At 46.0% G+C, this 20,189-nt stretch overlaps 1 protein-coding gene and 1 long non-coding RNA gene across 2 annotated transcripts in view; one reads left to right on the top strand and one right to left on the bottom strand.

Annotated features, from left to right (window-relative positions):
• Gasp (Chitin binding Peritrophin-A domain-containing protein Gasp) overlaps positions 1-20,189 on the top strand; it is a 53,483-nt gene that overhangs the window by 29,053 nt on the left and 4,241 nt on the right. The window contains exons 2-3 of the mRNA XM_037413139.2: positions 7,588-7,797; positions 10,584-10,971. Coding sequence (XP_037269036.1) covers positions 7,588-7,797; positions 10,584-10,971 — 598 coding nt within the window. The remainder of the gene's footprint in view (positions 1-7,587; positions 7,798-10,583; positions 10,972-20,189) is intronic.
• Positions 10,278-14,671, bottom strand: LOC142776635 (uncharacterized). Its single transcript, XR_012887692.1, has 3 exons — positions 14,481-14,671; positions 11,361-11,469; positions 10,278-11,047 (listed from the first exon to the last, which is right to left on the bottom strand). It is a non-coding gene; the product is annotated as an uncharacterized LOC142776635 (long non-coding RNA).

Genomic DNA, 20,189 nt, shown 5'->3' on the forward strand with positions numbered 1-20,189 from the left:
AAACGTCGATGAAAATACAACAATGTCATCAAGGTAACATAGGCAAGTCTTCCATTTCAGGCCACGCAGTACGGTGTCAATCAAGCGCTCAAAAGTTGCGGGCGCATTGCATAGACCAAATGGCATAACATTGAATTCGTATAGGCCGTCCGGGGTTGCAAACGCAGTTTTTTCTTTGTCCTCTTCGTGCATGGGGATTTGCCAATAGCCGGAACGCAAGTCGAGGCTTCAAAAGAATTCAGCACCTTGTAAAGAATCGAGGGCGTCGTCGATACATGGCATGGGGTATACGTCCTTCCTAGTGATCTTATTGAGTGCTCAGTAATCGACGCAAAATCGTACGGAACCGTCTTTCTTACGCACCAGAACCACTGGAGACGACCAAGAACTGGTCGAGGGTCGGATTATCTCCCGTTGCAGCATATCGTCTACGTTTTCCTCAATGATTTTTCGTTCGGCTAGGGAGACGCGGTACGGACGACGATGCACAATGGATGTTCCGTCGGTCTGAATACGATGTGCTGTAGCAGTTGTCTGACCCAGGCTGGATGAATGAACGTCAAAAGAGTTTGCATGCTTGTGCAACAAATCAAGCAGCTGCTGCTTCTGCGAGTCTGTCAAGTCCTTGTTGATGGCTGCTGTAAAGGCCGAGGAAGCAGCATGATCTCCAGGATGGCCTTTAGAGGAGGCAGGGGTAAGAGGCACGACGCACACAGGCTCCAGATCGGAAACGCAGGCGACAGTAGTGACCCGCGGCAGTAAAGTTTTATCTGGTGTAGTGTTCGTAGCAGCGAGGACAGCTGATCCATCGTTGAAGCGAGCCACACCTGATGCGAGAGCTATGCCTTTATTAAGGCAACGGGGCGATGGAGTGACCAAAATGTCACCAGAGTCGACGTCGTTGGACAAAACTGTGACTAATTGATGTTCATTCAGGGGTAACTCGATGTCTACAGCAGCGATGAGTCGAAGTGGCCTGTAGGTTTCGTCACTAAGCAAGTGGTCTGTGTCAGTAAGATGGACGACACGTTGTGCACAAAATAGCCGCGGAAGCAGACGAAAGAAAGTCCCAGCCTAAAATGAGTTCGTGGGAGCACGGGGATAGCACAGCGAATAGTATGTGATGAAGAATGTCGTCGATTAGCACACGGGCAGTACAGAGAGCGGAAGGGCGAATCATCGTTCCCTGGGCTGTAACCAGTGTTGGTCCATCATAAGGCGTCGTGACTTTTCGAAGAAGGGTACACAAATCAGCACGAATAATAGAAAACCCAGCCCCAGTGTCCACCGAAGCATCAACGTCCACTCCCTCAACTGAGACTGCAATCATATTGTAAGGGCGCGCTGGAAAAACTGGAGTACTGTGTAGGAATGCAGTTTGTCCTCCGAAAACTGCATTGCTTAGTTTTCCGGACGCCGATCAGAAGCGAGGGAAGCAGGCTGAAGAAGAGAAGAGGAGCGACGGTAGGGCGATGGTGAACGGCGTCTGGTTGATCGAAGACTACTGCGCAGTTCACCGGATGCTGGCGGAGATGGAGACCGACGCGGCAGTGACGAATAACGACGGCCCTGGTACAAGGCTCCTGTGATATAGGCTCGTTCGCGTATGTCGTACCCTCGGCGCTTATCTTGCTGGCGCTTGCGGCAAAAGCGTGAAATGTGACCACGATAGCCGCAATAATAGCACGTAGGGCGAGTCGATCGATAAGGAGGGTGGTAGCTTGTGTTAGATGCACCGGGAGAAAGAGCAGTGAGAGGGACAGATGATGGCTCAGGCGGTGGTGATGCAAAGCTCGTGGGAAAGCTTCTGGGAGGTGCGGCAGCAACCGACACGTACGTTCGTGGTGGCGACGTCGAGCTGACGGTGCCTGATGCTGCGGCAACGGCATGCGAGAATGATGGGAGAGTACGATCGACAGTGGGCTGCAGGTGGGCCATATGGGTCATGGACGTAAGCTCCTCCCTGATGACATCCCGCAATGACGTTGAAGAAGGCTGAATGGTACATACTGAAGGTAGTGTGAATCCCATTGATTCTAATTCTTCGCGTATTATCACCCTTATCGTTTCTCGTAGGTTTGGATCAGTCGTAATACGGGCCGCGTCACTGTCTGGTTGTAGGCGCATTGACTCAAGTTCTTCGAGGCGCTGAAAGGTTGTCGCAACGTCAGCAACGGTAGCCGGATTCTGGATTGCAGGAGCATTGAATGCGACGGGTCCAATCCCCTTATTAAGCTGGCGTACCTTGTCTGACTCTGTCATTGGGGTGTCAACCCGGCGGCAAAGTGAAAGGACATCCTCGATGTAGGATGTATACGACTCCCCGATGTGCTGTTTCCGAGTCGCAAGAGCTTTCTTTGCGAGAGCTGAACGAACAGCCGGTGTGCCAAAGACATGGCGAAGCTGATCTTTGAAGGCTGACCAGTCGGGGATGTCGATGAAGTGGTTGAGGAACCACGTCTTCGCGACACCCGTGAGGTAGAATCACACGTAAGCGAGTTTGTAGGTGTTATCCTACCGGTTAGCAGCGCCGACACGTTCGAAATCGTCCAGCCATTCCTCCACATCTTCCCCGCGCATACCAGCGAAGGGATGGGGCTCACGCTGGAGGCTGTTAATGACGTGAAAAGGCGCGGCACGCAGTGGCGGAGTGGGAACGGCTGCAGCACCGACCTCTTCTTGGTGCGACATATTTCCGGACACCTGGCCCAAGCGGCGACCTGAACGTAGCTCCAGGGCGTAGAGTGGTCGAGAGGATGACGGGGGGTCCAACAGCACGCTCCACCACGTATGAAGTCTTGGTTTGGAAGACCTTTATTAGGCCCGAAGAACCGGCAGCCGACAGCTGAGATGAACGGACCAAGATGATGCTACGTGACAACGATGAGGATGCATGAGCAACACATGATAATGATGATAATGTACAGATGAAGAGGATTGGTATACTAAATGCATACAATATAGATATATATATATATATATATATATATATATATATATATATATCACTGCACGTTATTACGAACTCAGTCATATTCTGAAACATGCATATATTTCCTTGTAAGCAATAGGGAGTTATCTTTATCTCGCAGAGCAGTAGCCAAGATGTGATTCAATCACAGTTACCACATTCTGTGGTGCATGCGACGTGCCCGAATGCGGTCAAATGACTGGACCTAGACCATCGGTGATTGGCGGCGCTTTTGCGAGGACCGCGCAACGTGTTGCTAGTAGCCAACTTACACTAAAGGCGCAAAAGCATCAGTGTATTGCTAGAAGTGTTGCAGAATAACACTGCAGAAATAACTTGGTAGAATCTGTGGCAATAAGAGAGCGCTGATATTTTCGCAAAGCACCCCGGCACGCGTAGTCATAGAGGAATCGCTAGGGGAACTCTTGAACTAGCGGCTGCCACCTTTATCGCGGCTGTCAGGTCCCTTTTGAAACGTCTTTCCTATAACGAAACATGTCGGGCACCGTCAGTCATCGCTTTTTTTATTGCACCTGGATCCATTCTTTTGAACAAAAATATGCTGAATCTTGAATGCGCTATGACATCGGTGTACCCAAGTCTTCTCGTGAGTGTCATTGTGTAATATTTTGTCAAGAAGCGTGGACGGCAGTGCGTGGAAGCACACTCAGACCTCTTCAGAAGAGAATGAACGAGTGGAAGGATAGGAACGCGGAAGAAGCCTACGTGAAGACGGCTGGTATAATTCAAGCTACGGACAACGAAAAAATTCACTTCTTCCTGATGTCTTTCGTAGGTGTAGTAGGTCTGCCTAGGAAGAGTGTTGCGTGGGCGGCCCGACAGGAGAAAAAAATCAGAAAAGACACTGTACAGCTGCCATACCTTCGTGCGGATGGCATTTTTAAGGAAGCAACTTCACAGAGCCAAGCCTAGAGGGCACATTCGCAGTTAATAGCAGGATAAACATACGCATAGCGGTGGTTGGCGACACTGGTCCGGCTTGCAGCGTTCCAGAGCTGCACGCCGCTCATTATGGAACCACGCGACAGACAGCTGGGGCATCTCTGAACGTGAGTTCAAGCCACTGCACTTTACTGGAGAGCAAAAAAGACTGCATTATTCATGGGATCGACTTCGGAGTGCTATAAATCAGTGTATACTACTTCACGCAGTCTTTCATTTGAAAAGTACGCTCAACCACAATTAAGGTCGTAAACGTTAGTGCCATATGCTAAAAATATGGAGTAAATTATTAGTTAGTACCTGTACTATGTGTAATATTCGGCTGTGACAACCAGATGTAAGGAGAATAGTGGGTGGGAGTGTCTCGATTCGATATTCAATAAGGTAAGAAGAACGCCCGCCATGCTAGTTCACTGGATCTAAGTTTTTAAAAACTTTTGCGTATTCACTGTAGAGAAGTTCGGTTATGTCATTCCATGGTAAAAAACATGAAACAAAAATTGAGTGCTGCTCAGCACTGTAATCAGAACATCGATGGCGTCAGTAAATATCCGAGAATGAAAGCGCTGGAAAGCTCCCTGTGTCTTAAGACAACACTTGCCTATAGTTCGTGTCTTAGCGTGAGCGCTTTTTATTAGATGTTCGAGATTCAGCGTTTGCTCGAAAAAATTCACACTCGCGATCTCCGAGAAATTTCGATGGCGTATTTCCTCGCTTGACTCGGTTGCAGAGACCCAGTTGAGAAGGCCCACTTATCATGGTAAGCATTTAAAAGCTGCTCATTAGATTCGCTGCCAAATACTTCGCTTGTTTGTATTACTCCACGGGTGCGGCTACAAACTGTTACTGTACGAGCTACCATGTCATTTATACAAGAATAAACAGCGCGGGCCAAGCCCATTGTCTTAACAACAGACAACACTCGTTGCGGCGTTCTCCTCCTTAATGTCACTTTATGAAGTCTGGATAGTACTTTGAGAGTACAGATGTTAGCCTATTTACATAAAATAGCAAGTTTTTTAGACTGATTTTGTGCACCCATTTATTGTGCATAAAGTGCAGCTCCCGCGTCCCACCCCACCCACGATTTTGTTCCTATGATCTTTTCAATGAATGCTAGTTTTCTTGAGGGAAAACATGCGCCATTTTTATAAATAGAATACCAGGTTGAGCGACAACCGCAAAGCAGTAGGTATATACCTGCCTGGGCTGGTGTGTGGAATTGAACCTTACGAAAAAAAAGCACGGCTGCACGCCGCGAATGCGAATGGCGTCAAAAACAGGCAGCTCTTCAGCAAAGAAAGCACCAATGCGCCAACTTCCTCTAAGCGTGTCATATGCCGACAGGCGATGGCGTATCGCACAAATTCTACATCGCATTTAAATATACGAAACTCCCGAAATGCAGTCCGCATATTTTTCAATGCTCCGCTTCATGTTTGCATTCCTTCTATAATACATACAAAGAGAGATAGAGATAGAGTGAGAGACAGCTTGACACTTGGTAACCTTTAAAATGTGGACTGTGCTCACGCTGACGCTAGGCCTTCCGCATTAGGTAGCCCCATGTATACAGTTTCTACACAATGGCGAACAATAAATGCAATAGCAAGAAATTTGGACTACACATGAACAAATGCTAGCCGCTCACATTTTATCATTTGTGGCCACTGCAGCGAGTGGAGCGATTTTCCGTGCTGTCAGTGACTTAAACACGAACTTTTCAATGAAAGCCCAACACGTTAAAACTGCCCTCTCAAGGCATATGCGGGCGAGAACGAGCGACAATGCCCATGTCAATGTACGCAATACAATCTTTTGATGGTTAATGTACGCAGGAGGGAGGCCACACTCCGACTCCGGAGAGTGATGGGAGGGGCGTGGCGCATTTTTGAAAAACAAAAAAAACAAAAAAGCTGTGAAAGTGCTTTAAAAAGCAGCCCAAGGTAAAGTATTGCTTGAAATCTTCGTGTAAAAGCACATGAAATCGGCAGCGTCGGGAAAACTGATATTACATGAAAAAAAAAATGGCATCTAGGGTGCGCGCCATGGCTACGCAAACCTCTACAATTGTTTGGCACTTTCGTGAACCTCATTGTGGGACAGAATGCCGGCCAGATCTTGCAGTACAGTGAACACGGGAGTAAACATGAATTTCGTCAACGGCGTACTTTTCATATTCGGCAAACGTGTTTGGTGACGCCCTTAAAACGTTTCGAATAAGTACCTGCGATACACAGCAAGAATTGAGTTAAAAGGCACATTGTTTCGGAATGCAATATAGTACTTTGATACGAGGTTGTGCTTGTTCAGCGTTGCTGCGCACCTCCTGCAAAGGGGCCGGGGAAGGCTTATGAGCGCATCTTCCTGAGACTTTTCACCAATACTTTATTGTGCCCGGAAATCCTGCAACATTTCGATTCCTCCTTCACTGGCAAGTGTCAAAACTATGGACAGGTGACTGACACCTACCACATCGCTTGGGCTTGCCAGCTCACTCAGCTCTTCTCCCCAACCCTAACCCAATCATAGAGGAGTGGGAGGCGACCCTGCTGGGTCGCTTGGACCATCAAGCCCAAAGTTCCCTGGTCCAGAGGGCTAGGTCAGCAAGTGTCACCAATGGTGTCTCGGAATAACGTCTCCACCCTCTAGGAAGTCTCTAAAGGGCTGCACCTCTCCTCCTTTTTTTTCGTTAAATCTTTTCACTCACTCACTCCATGTACTTAGAAATTCGAAAAAATTGAGGATAAGGAGCACAATATCAAAAAAACATGCTCGCCATACGCCCATCACACATGAGATTTTATAAAGTTTGAACACTTTGGAAACGTGGTCTACTCTGTTCGCCTGTGCTCTGCCAGACTTTCCGCGAGGCAATGGGTAATTACATAAGCTTGGATTATAATGCTTTATGATTTTGTTCTAATTTCGTAAGTGATCCGTTTTCATCATTTGACGTCTAAACGTTTTGGACTTCACGAGTATGGAAAGGAATCATTCACCGCCTAGGTTAAAAATAAGGATGCATATACCTCTCTTGTTGTCGATGCTACCGGTTAAATAGAGAAAGCCATCATCCTCAAATAACAATAAGCTACGAGTAGAAAATAGCGTCACCTTAGTCATTCAGTAAAAGCAGTGGACACTTGTCAACAGTGATTTTAGAACAACCACACGCAATTTCGCCTGAGGATATGTGGCACAGATATAAAACAATTTACTAGACAACGTCAACACATCACAATCTGAGTGTTTCCTGCGCATGTGGTCACTCGGAAAAACTTAAGGGGGGAGCAATTGACCTAATAAAGAGAATATTCTCCGTTTATTTTGGCGACATAAAAGGACATGCTCAAGCTAATAGTGATTTGGACAACAGCGACAGACGTAGGTTCCTCAGCTGAAGAAACTCTTAATAAACATCGCTCGAAGCACTGTTGCACAAATAAACGTGCTTTTTGCCCTCTCTCAAGTTGTTCTATGTTTAGTGCGTGCTTTTTGGCTTCGAACAGTTTTACGAAGATTGCAGCGAGTTGAAACACACTTCTAAATTGTGAAATTGTGTCAAGGTGTGGTGCTCATGGTTTCCGTGAAGTCCTCGACCCTTACTGACGAACCGGTGATAACGCGGAGGTGGTGTTTCTTCTGTGCAGTTGCCGGACAGAAAGGAGATGACTTTCAGTGCCCGGATCAGTTCGGCTTCTATCCCCACCACAAGAGCTGCGACAAGTATTACGCCTGCAGCAACGGCACTGCATCCCTCAAGACCTGCGGCAACGGACTAGTCTTCGACGATGTCGACCCACTCAGAGAGAACTGCGCCTATCCGTTTTCAGTCAACTGTGGCGACCGAACGGATCTCGGTGAGTGTTCTGTCGCACTTTGTAACACTAATCTGTGGTCTTCCGAGATGAACCTGGCAGGCACACAAAAGAGGCCCCAAACGTTTACCGCTTGATGAATCCACGTCCGTTCAAGTATAATCGGTTGTCTATTTGCTGGAGAACAGCCATGTGTCCGGTTGTTTGACCCATGAATATATAGTCAAAACGACGGGGAGAAATCTACAGTTCAACTCCCCAATAACAGAAGCTCTCTTGAACAAATGTTTTGAGCAACGAGAAAATGTGGCGGACCAAGTGAAAGTTCATAAAGATCAATGAATTGGCCTCCGCCAGTCAAGAAAGAGATGTTAAATCTACTCCCGAAGCAGCGAATATTTGAGGCAGTGAACCACAGCATTTTTTTTTCGAACTCGTTAACTCATTGCGCACTCATAAGTTTGAAAATCACGAAGCCGCACATATGTCAAATCAGGCACATATATATGGGTCCAACAAAATTCATAGGTGTGGTCATTACTGTTTTCATTTAGTCGGAGTATTACGATAGCAAAAACATTTAGCTTTTTTTTTCGTTGAGAATATTTTCTTGCTAACGTTTCTGCTGGCCGACATGACTTCGACACATGAAATTTCCAAGGACGACACCCACGAGAGGAAACTCATGCTCATAAAAACTCTGTGTACCGCCTAACTGCATCATGCGGAGCGCTATCGACGCTATCGTCAAAAGTGTGCGCGGGAAATAATTGACGACAGAGAGTGATGACGGCAAAAAAAAACGAAAGAAATTCATATATGTTTCTGCGTAGCTATTTATGCTTTTGACCTAATTTGGTCTTTTCTCAACTCTAACGATGACGGTGATAAAACTATGCAAAGGTCATTTAATGGAGCCACGATTCTCCTTCAAAGCTCCATAAGAGAGAGAGAGCAGTATCAGTGTTGAGTAAAATTTGGTTGGGCTAGGTGGGCGAAGTAGTCGACGGGCCTATTTTTCCATTTTCGTGACCATAAAAATCTGGCGATGCCGAACTAAAACCACTTCTCCCGCGATTTAGGTATTGATGAGCTATTTTCCACAAGGCACCACACCGTAGAGCAAGAACAAAGTTTCAGATAATTTAGGAGGCAAATTTCTTGGACTTCGCAGCCACTTTGTGGCGTCTGGCGTATGGACTTCTAATCGTTTTGCAACTGTCCGTTTGCTAATGTACGGTAGTCGTCAAACGAAACTGGAACTGCGACAGGCGTTAGGAATGGCACAGTGCCCGTCGTCCAGTCATCACCACTGACAGGCGTTCAGCACTTTCTTTGGCAGCACTGTACACGTCCTTGGCGATGACTGCACGGCGCGCTCAGCATACCATTGCCGATGCTTTCCGCTGTTCGCATTTCATTTGACGAGGACAATACACAAGTATGAACACCACGAGAGCGCGTGGCGAAATTCATATCTGTGCCATCTTGTGGCAATTGCGAGGCCAGAGAAAGGCTCTCTGCGTGCAGAGACGGCTCGCCAATAAAGTTTGCAAAATGGTAACTTCACCGCACACTCCGAATTTCAGCATAATATTGCTCACGAATGTATGTATACAATCTTTTTTAATTATTATATGGTGTTTTAAATGAGTTCTTTGGAAACCCGCAAGGTGACGGAAGGGTTAAGAAAGGAAAAGAAGACAACAAGTCGTTTGTAGGACGAAGCCACAAGGAAATTCGTGTGGGTTTCTCACAATGAAAAGCTTCGCATTTGCCGAAGCGTTTGTCCTGGCCCGTTGTTCGAAACCGGGACCAACGCCTTTGATTCATTTGCATGTGGGGTTTACCATTCCAAAACCACCATATGATTTTGAGAGGCGCCGTAGTGGAGGGCTCCGGAAATTTTGACCACCTGGGTGTCTTTAACGTGCACCCAAATCTGAGCACATGGGCTTACAACATTTCCGCTTTCATCAGAAAGGCAGCCGCTGCAGCCCGGATTCAATCCCGCCCCCTGCGGTTTAGCAGCCGAGTACCTCAGCCACTATACCACCGCGACGGGGTGGGACCAACGCCTTTCCAGGGCGCTCGCTCTTCCATGTTGCTCTGCGTAGTGGGTTTCCGCCGAACTAATTTGCTATATTTGTGTTCATGTGCTTCTAATTGTCGGCGAATTCACCCTGGCAATGCCAATTGAAAGTTTCTTGCTAGAACAACCACCCCAGAAAGGCGCTGGTTCCGGATTCAAACCCCAGACCAGGACAAATTTTTATGCCGCTAAGAAGCTTTTCTTTCTGAGAAAGGTATACGTGGCTTCGTGCTACAATCGGGTGGTCGTCTTCTTTTTATTTCTTGATTATATGCTTTTCTTGGTCTGTTTACATCTTAGAGCATAAATATGTTTTGTCAAAAACTGCGTAAATCACCAGCAAAGCCGACCAGCTATTGTCAAGAATTGCTGTATATTCATATTGTGTGCCGCTTTTTCGATATTTATATTCGATTCTGAGAAGGCTGTATAAAGTTTCTAAGCTTTATTCCTTCAATAATAGGATTGCTTCGGCCAACTAATTACATTTTGAACAATGCCTGCTTTTACTGCACTGCTTAATACAACTTTTTTAGAAACATTATCTGACAAATAAACACCTACTTATACTCCGATTAACCTTCACGGTTGTCGAGGGAGTTGAAGGCTTAGAGGCACGTGTACTGTGAGGTATCAGTGCACGTTATTGAACAACATCCTCTGGGATGGCAATATTTTTGTTCTGGTTCCCAGAAGAGTGAACAAGCCACCTGACATTTTTTTCTCGTGCCCGTAGAGCCACCAATCAGCACGCCCAACTGCCCGCGCCTGTACGGCATCTTCCCGGACAACCACAACTGCCGCGTGTTCTTCTCGTGCTGGAATGGCGAGAGCTCACGCTACGAGTGCCCGCCGGGGCTGGCCTACGACAACGACCAGCGTGTGTGCGTGTGGGCCGACCTGGTGGACCGCTGCGACCAGCGTGAGGTCGCCGAAGGGTTCGTGTGCCCGGACCCCGCCGAGGTGGATCAGCCAGGAGTGTTCACTCGCCACGCGCACCCGACCGACTGCCGCAAGTTCTACGTGTGCATCGAGGGACAGGCCAGGCCGTACGGCTGCAGCCTCGGCACCGTCTTCAACGTCGACTCGCTTCAGTGCGATGACCCCGAGAATGTTCAGGGATGGTGAGTACACACACTGCTGAAAGGCCACTCCCTAGATGACGTGCAGGCATGTTCTTTCGTCTTGATTACAGGGGACCTGCAAAACTTTGCCAAGTAACCATCAAATTGTTTCAATAATGCAGTTTATTGTCTCACTAATCAATCGCCGCATTAATTTTTAGCCTTCCGTCAAGTAAGAGCGCAACTATAGTGAATTGCCGCACGCTTTAATTGATTTCTCTCTTCAATCGTCCTAACCTGCTCAACGCTAAGCAGGGACATGAGGCACGGCGGAAAGAAGTTTCATCACACGCGTTCCAGGGCTTTCTTTTTCTTTGAACGTGCGGTTTACCTTCGATGAGACCGCGAGCGCGCACGGGTCAGCCGCCCGCGGAAACGTGCATAGTTACCTTGGCGGGTGGGGTAACTAAGCAACCCTTGATGCTCATATCAGCCATTGGCCGGAAATTGGGCTTCACGGCGTCGTCTTTTCTTGCCGGGTAAATTGTCACACGTGTCCTAGGAGTGAAACAAAAGATTAAGAAGTGTTTTTTTTGCTGTTTGGTCGGCACTGTTAGACAACTACGCTGTTGAGAAGGGTTTTATTGCTTCTAAAGTGTTTATACACTTCATTAAGTGCGAAGAACTGTAGGGGAGCAGGATGTCGTATTCTGCCGCCACCGCTTAGCGTAACGACAGATGAAATAACGATCTCTAGCGCACGCTCGCACCTCAGAAAAGGCATGTTCCTTTTATTTTTCGAGCCCCTTTAATGAAAACCACGTATAAAAAAATTAAAAATAGTGGAACGAAGCGAGGAATTATTGCTAGAGAAAGGAAGTCGAAACACTGAGTGAGTAGCAGCGTACGTACGATTTATTTCTTTGGGCCTAACATTTCGATGTGAATTGACGTCTGTTTGTGAGTTGAGTAGTTGTCGTGTGGCTTACCAAGCACGCCGAGAACACTGGTGAGGGAAGCGTGCGTCATGGGCTGACGTACCGGCGACACTCACTCTATATGAGCGAAGACGGCAGCTTACTCTCCATGAAGAGCACTCTAGTGTGCGATGCTGTGCAAATAAGTAGCGTACGTTGGCGTACTACGCTTAGAGTGTAGCTTGCGGATCGATAGGGGTGAATATTTGTTACAAAAGTGATATAATATCAAATATTCAAAACTCCAATTATAATGGGCACTTTCTGACATGACTGTTGTATAACGTCTTCTTCCAAGTATTTTTGAAGCACTGGTATCGCTCAGAGGAATAGTACTTGACTACCATGAATAATGAATGCCTATGTTCAACTGTAGCTTCGTCTGCACTTTTGTTTATTATTGTTTCGAATAATGATATCAATGGATGATATATCCCCATCAGGATATATCATCCATCGGCAACGCCGCCGACGCAGGCATGAATTTTTGTGTTACACGGATTCCTTCAAGCATTTTCATTAAGATTTTGAAAGCTTGAGTTCCTACAGTTTCCTCATCACCTTTGGCGCATATTTCTATACGAAGGGAGGTGGCATAACAGGTCTATGTGAAAAACATGACTAGTTGCAAGGACGTAATGACATGTATGCGACAGCGAAGTCATGTTATTCATGTCAAGACAGGTGAATCGCGTTCCTAATACACTCAAGTCCTCCTGTGCCAATTTAACGATATGGAGAGGTTCTTCTTTAGTAAACATAGTTTTTATTAATGATTCTGTGATACTTACGCCTATGTCGTCATCGCAAACGAGATTTACTCCAAGGCGGAAAAACCTCGCTACACCTCATGTAGCACTAGAAGCAGTATTTATTTATTTATTTATTTATTTATTTATTTATTTATTAGAATACCCTCAGGGCCCGTAGGGCATTACAGAGGGGGTGGGTACAACATATATAACACACAAGAAAAAAAGACAAAATAAAGAAACAAGTATCAGATGCGCAAATCAGGAAGGCAACATAAGTCAACTAAAAATGTATAAGAATTCAAGCACATACAAGACAAAGATAGATAATGGAAACTGCGTATAGTTACAAGCATTGCTGAGAAATTGCAGTCTTGAATAACAAAGGGTCTGTTATTGATACAACGGAAGAGGGAAGGTGGTTCCAATCGGCGGCTGTTTACGGCAAGAAGGCTGCTGAAAAGAATTTGGTGCGGCAAAACGGAATGGCAACCTTATGCTGATGATCAATGCGCGATGAGTGGTATGACGGTTGTGAAATGAGGTCTCGCTTCATTGATGGATTGTGAAAAAATATCTTATGAAAAAAATGCAGTCGCGCCAGTTTCCTCCGTACAGTTAAATTGGGTATTTAACGAAAACCGGTTGCTTCACTTTTAATTATTATCGAACAATTTGAAATTCTGCCAAGAGAATTTTTTGTCTGACGTAACACAGCTTCCGGGCTTCCTACGCGCCCCCGTTTGTTTATTCTGGAGTGTTAGCTTGAGTTTGAAGGTTTGATTCCTAAATACTTATTTTTGAGGTTTAAAAATTGGTTAAGCCATGTTTTGTCACGTTCAACAACATGAACAAGCAACCTCTAGGTATTAGTTTTAAAGTAAATAATAGGTTTGTGTTAAATACTGCTTTCAATACAACTTCATGTGCGGCAGAGTTTTACTGCGTCGGCGTTAACTTTGTCTGCAAAGAAGACAAGGGCGTTACTGCCATAGAATTTTTATGAAAAAAAATATGTATTAGTTACTTTAAAAACAAAACAAACAGAATTTGAAACAAAATATATGGTTACGAGAGCGCAAAACTTTAGGCGGTTACATCGATGTATTCACGCAAACGGTCAAAGGGCAGCTGGTTTGTTAAGAAATGCTAAATAACTGAAATGCCTATTACTAAGTTACTTGCTCACTTAGCAAGTCACTCTTGATGAGATAAGTGAGGAACGCAGACACTGCTGAATAAAACCTTCATTGCATGTGCGTTATTGAATGCTGCAGGTGAAATCTGTGTTTTCCCCCTAGATGTATGTGCATTCTTTATTGGGAATGAGACCCACGACTAGGGCACACCGTGCCAAATTCAATGCTGTGGTAGGAAAATCGAATTGTAAATTTTAATGCCAGTAAGGTGTGCACGTAGGAGACAGGTGGTCCCTGGAAACAGCTCCGTCACCGTTCCTCGATACTTAAACTCAGTCATTTTATTCTGTCAAATGCCTTATCTCTGCTCTCACCACGTTGATGGTCTTCCACATTTAAATGTATATGATTGATTTGCAAGTCGCTCATTGTATAGAAGCTTCTTTCTCTATTCCTCTACTTCCTAAGGTGAGAGAGACTTATTACAAATTGGCTACTGTTCTCTAAATGCGTGCAAGTGGAAACTCCTAGATTAATAAAAAACTATTTCTATATATTTACAAAACGGGTAGGTATTAAAGCTCGTGAAATCGGAACTTTCAAGTCTTGCGGAACCTAATTAGAGTCCAGATTTACTGATTTGTGTATCCTATGAGCCCGGAAATCTAAAATTTGTCGAATTAGAACAAAACACCTCCTACCTTGCTGGCAGCCTTCCAGTGTGCGGCGAAAGTTGCAGATGAAATTTTCACAGCATCTCACCATGCTCATCAATACAACTTGTCTCAACCAAATGGTCACTTTCGCAGGCGTGACATGATGCCAAGTGAAGTGGCTGTTCGTGACCATATATTGTGGATGTTTTTTTCAGAGCTCACTCTGTTATCATGCCTCACTTGAATAACGTTATCTGAGTGTTATCTCATATAACGTTATCTGAATGAATAACGTTATCTGAGAGGGCAACATCTCGAACGCTGTAACGAAAGCTGATTTGCAGTTTTGTTCGCAATAGGTAAGTAAAAAAAGGCGCAAAGGAAAAAAAAACGCCAGGCATGTGCGGAAGGGGTCGCACAGTCACAGCGAAAGCAAGAATGGCGGCCTTTCAGAGGCGTTTATGACCCCTATTTGGGTAACTGCTATAAGCATACTTGCTGGGTACCCTCTACTTCATTATTATTCATAATTTCTGGGTAGTAGGCCAGCATTCACAATGCTATTTTTGTCATTTTCCGTAGAAGCCTTGTATTCACTGAACACATGCAAGGAATTTTGTGCCAATTGTTCATGCAGTGGCTGACGACGATGATGAATTATTCCTGAAGTGGGTATGCGGCACATTTAATAGGTGTTCAAGAACACGCTATTGTAATGGGTTGTAGCATTGGACGACCCATTCGCTACGCCATTCGCATTGTGTGACACCGAGTTGTTCCTTTGTTGTTTTGAAGCGCTTTATTACTCATAATACCATCATTCCTTTCCCGACATCGAGCCTGCTTAAGGCATGTTTGCGAAGAAGTCCCAAGCAGCAGCGTAGCTCTGTGGTGGTATTTTGCGCTGGCACGTCGCGTGCCCGGGTTCGAGCCCTCACTGTGTCCTTGGTCTTTTTAATATTTCATGCGATAGTGGGTGCGGACACCGGTGGTGGCGGTGGCGGCCACAACTACGCCGCCGCTCGTGACCCGTGTTGTGATATTACAACAGCTTTCACTGTAAAAAAAAAATGCTCGCGTGATCAAACTCCTCTAATGAAGCTTTCCACAGCAAGCGACAATTACATTCTAGTTCCATCTATCATTTCGACACATAAGCGTGTCCCCTTGGTAAATTGTGCATCAGATTGGTAACGTGCCCTGCTTATTCGAAGTTTTCGCTCATCATAAAGCGTGGTGTTTGAGGGCGTGAAAAAAATGGGGCAAACTTTTATCTTGCTGAATTAGCGAAAGAGTGCTTTATGCGAGCAGATCATATCTGGGAACGACCTGCTTCAATTCCGACCCGGCGCGTGAGTTTAAAAACTATGTCAAAGAGGGTCAGGATGCACTACATGCACGAGAGTGTCTAGAGCGTGGCCTTGTTGACGTAGCCCATCGTTTACGCAATGGGCGCTCTTCAAAGAAAAAAAAAAGAGTGCCGATGCAGCAATGAGCACGGGGAGAAAGTCGGGAGCGAGGCTTAGCGACTCAGATCGCATGCTTGGCGCGCAACCGGCCGAATACATTTCCTCGGCGTGTTCTTGGAAAAAGGCATTCCCTCGCCTCGTAGAGCTGGTCTAATTCCAGCGGCCGCTATCTCAGGCGGCATAGACGAGCCGAACCCGTTACGCAGTTACGTCATGCCGTATCAGAAACACTTGTCTGACGGGTTGTTCTGCGTCTGGTTTCTCTTTTCATTTACTGCCTAACTTTTCCCGTCAGCGCCTTCATAAACGCACAGCGGAGACGTGGCTTCTTAAAGGCGCCCGGTTTAGTCTTCGTTGGTCATGCGTACAGAGCACCGCGCTTGCGAAGCCTGTAAAATAGTGCGCTTTTTGTTGCTACAACTTCATATGATATATTTTCTGGGGTTCTACATTCTGTAATCGCGATCTGGTTTTCAGAAACGCTGCAGTAGAAGGCAGCGAAAATCCAGGTACACGGGCCTCTGTCGAAATGCGGCTGGCGCCGTCGCAAGTTGATCCCGTGGCCCTCGCGCCAGAGTTTCATAACCGCTAAGACGCCGCTATGGGTTTTGTTGCTTCTAGCAACTCACTTACCTAATGTGTGTGCAAATCGAGCAGAACGCTTGAGCTTACGACGAAGCTAGGAAAACGTACTCTGGCGCGCCGACTTGAGCATTTCAATGTCTATTCACCACTCAGGTGATAGGAATGCAAGGTTTTTTTTGTTTCTCCAGTACATTGACAGGGCATAAAATATGACAGCATAATTCTTAAGCAAACTTTTAGATGCTGGCCAGCTAAAGCATGAATACTGCAGTGTTTTCTTGTCTCGGGTTCTCTGAATTGCAATAGAATACTAGACTAGGTCAAACGTTTCTATATGCACTTTCCTCCTGCAGACCAATCGCCTTAGCCAGCTGCGTCGGAAAAGTAATAGAAAGAATGGTACTGTCAAGATTAGAGTGGCTTCTAGAGAGCAATCACTCCTTCCCTGCATTTATGAACGGCTTCAGAAGAGCCCGATCTGCCATTGATGGTGTGGCCGACTTGATGACCAGCGTTGAAGAGGAAAGAAGCTGACGCATTGATTGATTGATTTGTGGGGTTTAACGTCCCAAAACAACCATTTGATTATGAGAGACGCCGTAGTGGAGGGCTCCGGAAATTTTGACCACCTGGGGTTCTTTAACGTGCACCCAAATCTGAGCACATGGGCCTACAACATTTCCGCCTCCATCGGAAGTGCAACCGCCGCAGCCGGGAATCGAACCCGCGATCTACGGGTCAGCAGCCGAAGAGCTTAGCCACTAGACCACCGCGGCGGGGTGAAAGAAGCCGACGCAGACTAGTGGCGGCGGTCTTCTTAGACATTAAGGGTGCCTACGATAATCTGCTGCATCATGCAATCCTTGACGCACTGGAAGATTTTGACATCGGTGGGCGATTGTATGCTTGGATGTTTAGCTACCTTAGGGACGGCATCATTTACATGACGACAAATAACGGAGACACCGATCGATATAAGGTTCATTGTGGTGTTCCCCAAGGAGGAGTTCTCAGCCCGATCCTATTCAATGTCACAATGATCGGCCTAGCAGCAGAACTTCCCAGCACGGTGAAGATCAGTGCATACGCTGATGATGTATGCATATGGGCATCCAGAACTACTCATCCGCAATTACGAGCTCGACTACAGCGTGCAGTGACGATCACATACAAATATCTACGACGTCAGGGGCTCACTCTTTCAATGTACAAATGCGCAGTGTTGCGTTCACGCGCAAGCATATGTCGAAATACCCGATATTTATTGATGGGGCAGCGATACCTGCTGTAACGCACCACAAGTTCCTTGGGGTTGTCGTACACAGAGATCTATCGTGGACGAGGCATGTCGCAGTACTTAAATCTAAATTGCAGAGCTTTGCTCTCGTTCTTCGTCGCGTAGCAGGAGCAAGATGGGGCCCGTCAGAATCATCGCTACTTCAATTCTACAAAGCTCTATTTGTGGGACACATTCGATACAGCATGCCGGTTCTCTCCAAAATTAGACCTTGTTGTGTGAAGACGTTAAAGAGTGTTCAAGCTCAATGCTTACGAAGATGCTTGGGTCTACCACGCTGTGCTTCAACAAATGGGACAATCGCAGAGGTTCGGGCTTGTCCCATCAGTGTATACATTCTCTGCGAGCCACTTAGAGTTCACCTCCGATATCTGAGCAGACACAGACAGCACCCACTGTCAGTTCTACCCGCCACTCACCCAGATTGCAGTTTCTCAAGAGTAATATCGCGGCTTGAAAATATTATACTATCAAGGTTTTCTCCGCCAAATGCCCCTGCACTGCCTCCATGGGTCCTGCCTAAACCACCTGTTTCTTTTCAGATACCTGGAATCACGAAGAAGTCGCTCATTTCTTCTGTTGGCCTCAGACAACTGACCCTATATCCCATTTATACAACGTACAGTGATTCTCTGCACGTGTACACCGACGGATCCACCACGCTAAACACCTCCGCCGCAGCCTTTGTCATCCAAGACATGGATATCGCTCCACGATTCAAAATGGACCATAAAACCACATCAACTGCTGCAGAGCTTGTCGCTATCCGGGAGGCAATAAGGTTTATTTCCGTAAAGCGACCTCGAGCCTGGACGATTTTTTGTGATGCCAAACCCGCTTTGCAAACCATTAATTGTATCCTGAAGCAAGGCCCGTATTACAGCTTGGCAATAGAAATCACAGAACTTATTCAGGTCGCTTCAACAAATGGTGATCTTATAACTTTCCAGTGGATTACTGCTCATTGCGGCGTGATAGGAAACGAAAAGGCAGACGCTGAAGCTAAAAATGCCTTAAGCAGTGCCCCTGAAGTACGCATTGCATTTTCACGAGCTGACACGAACGCCCTGCTTCGCGGCGTGATGCGCAGCTACACACTTCAGCACGGGACCAATCCGGAACGGCGACACCAGCGACTTCACAAATGGGACCCGGAAATGAGGTTCCGCATGCCGCCTTAATTGAAACGGCAACTCACAAGTATGATCCACCGCATTCGTCTTGGTGTAGCGTACACCAGACGTTACGCACATATCAACTGTCGCAGTGACACCGGTCCTAATTGTGAACACTGTGATGTGCCAGAAACACTTGAGCACATATTTTGTTGTTTGTTGTTCACGTGCCCAGCATACGCACGTGAACGACAAACACTTATTTCTTCTACTGAACTATATCACAGTAAGTCATCAACTGATGAGACCATGTTGGGTCCTTGGCCAGACACCAACAGTAAAACGGCGGTCACAAGAACAGTTATAACCTTTTTGGAAACAACTGGACTATGTGCGCGGCTATGAAATGTGTCTCAGCTAGAAAGAACACTACATACTCACCTCTCTATTTCACCATCGTCATCCATTAATCTTTCTTTTCCTCTTTCCCTTCCCCCAGTGTAGAGTAGCAGGCTAGAGCAAGCTATCGCTCAGGCCGACCTCTCTGCCTTTCTGTAAACAAACTTACCTCCTCCTCCTTACCGACGATGATGACTTAGCTGTTATTTAGTAGACTTGATATTTACGTTCGTGAATATTAGGATACCGCAAAAAACAACGTGTTATGGAGAGTCAGAAAACAATAAAATTATCGCAACGCCTTGAACAATACAGTAGTCATACCTATATATCTCCTTCAGAACCCCCTTGATGTTTTCAAATACCTATTACTAGAAAGCTTGATCCGCAGCGTCAACGCATAGCACAATGCACAGGTATCGCAGAGGGGCTGCAAGAGAAGACAAGTTCTTTAGCATATTAAAGGGGCCCTACTACACTTTTTTTACGCTCTAACCCTGTAATTCCTATGAACCACTATGCCTTCAGAAAAATTGCTAGAGAACGCTGACTGTTTTGCTCTTCGTGTACAGTTCACTTTAAGAAAAATATGAATGAAACTTGTTTTGAGGAATAACCTAATCAGGGATAATTGCAAATACATAACTACTATTGTATAATCTGTAAACCACTGTATATTCTTCATGCTGTCAAATCTGCAATAGCTGCTTTTTATGATACCGATATATAGTAGCTTTATGGAGGTATTATATTCATTGTACCGAATATGATACAGTTGGCATTAAAGTGCTAAAGTATCCTCGTTATTAGTGCACGATGCATCACTAATTACAATCCAGGAAAGATTTTGTAATCTCTCAGTTACGTGTGGAGTCGTAGGTATTCCACG

The sequence above is a fragment of the Rhipicephalus microplus genome, chromosome X (assembly GCF_043290135.1).
Source record: "Rhipicephalus microplus isolate Deutch F79 chromosome X, USDA_Rmic, whole genome shotgun sequence".
NCBI lineage: Eukaryota > Metazoa > Arthropoda > Arachnida > Ixodida > Ixodidae > Rhipicephalus > Rhipicephalus microplus.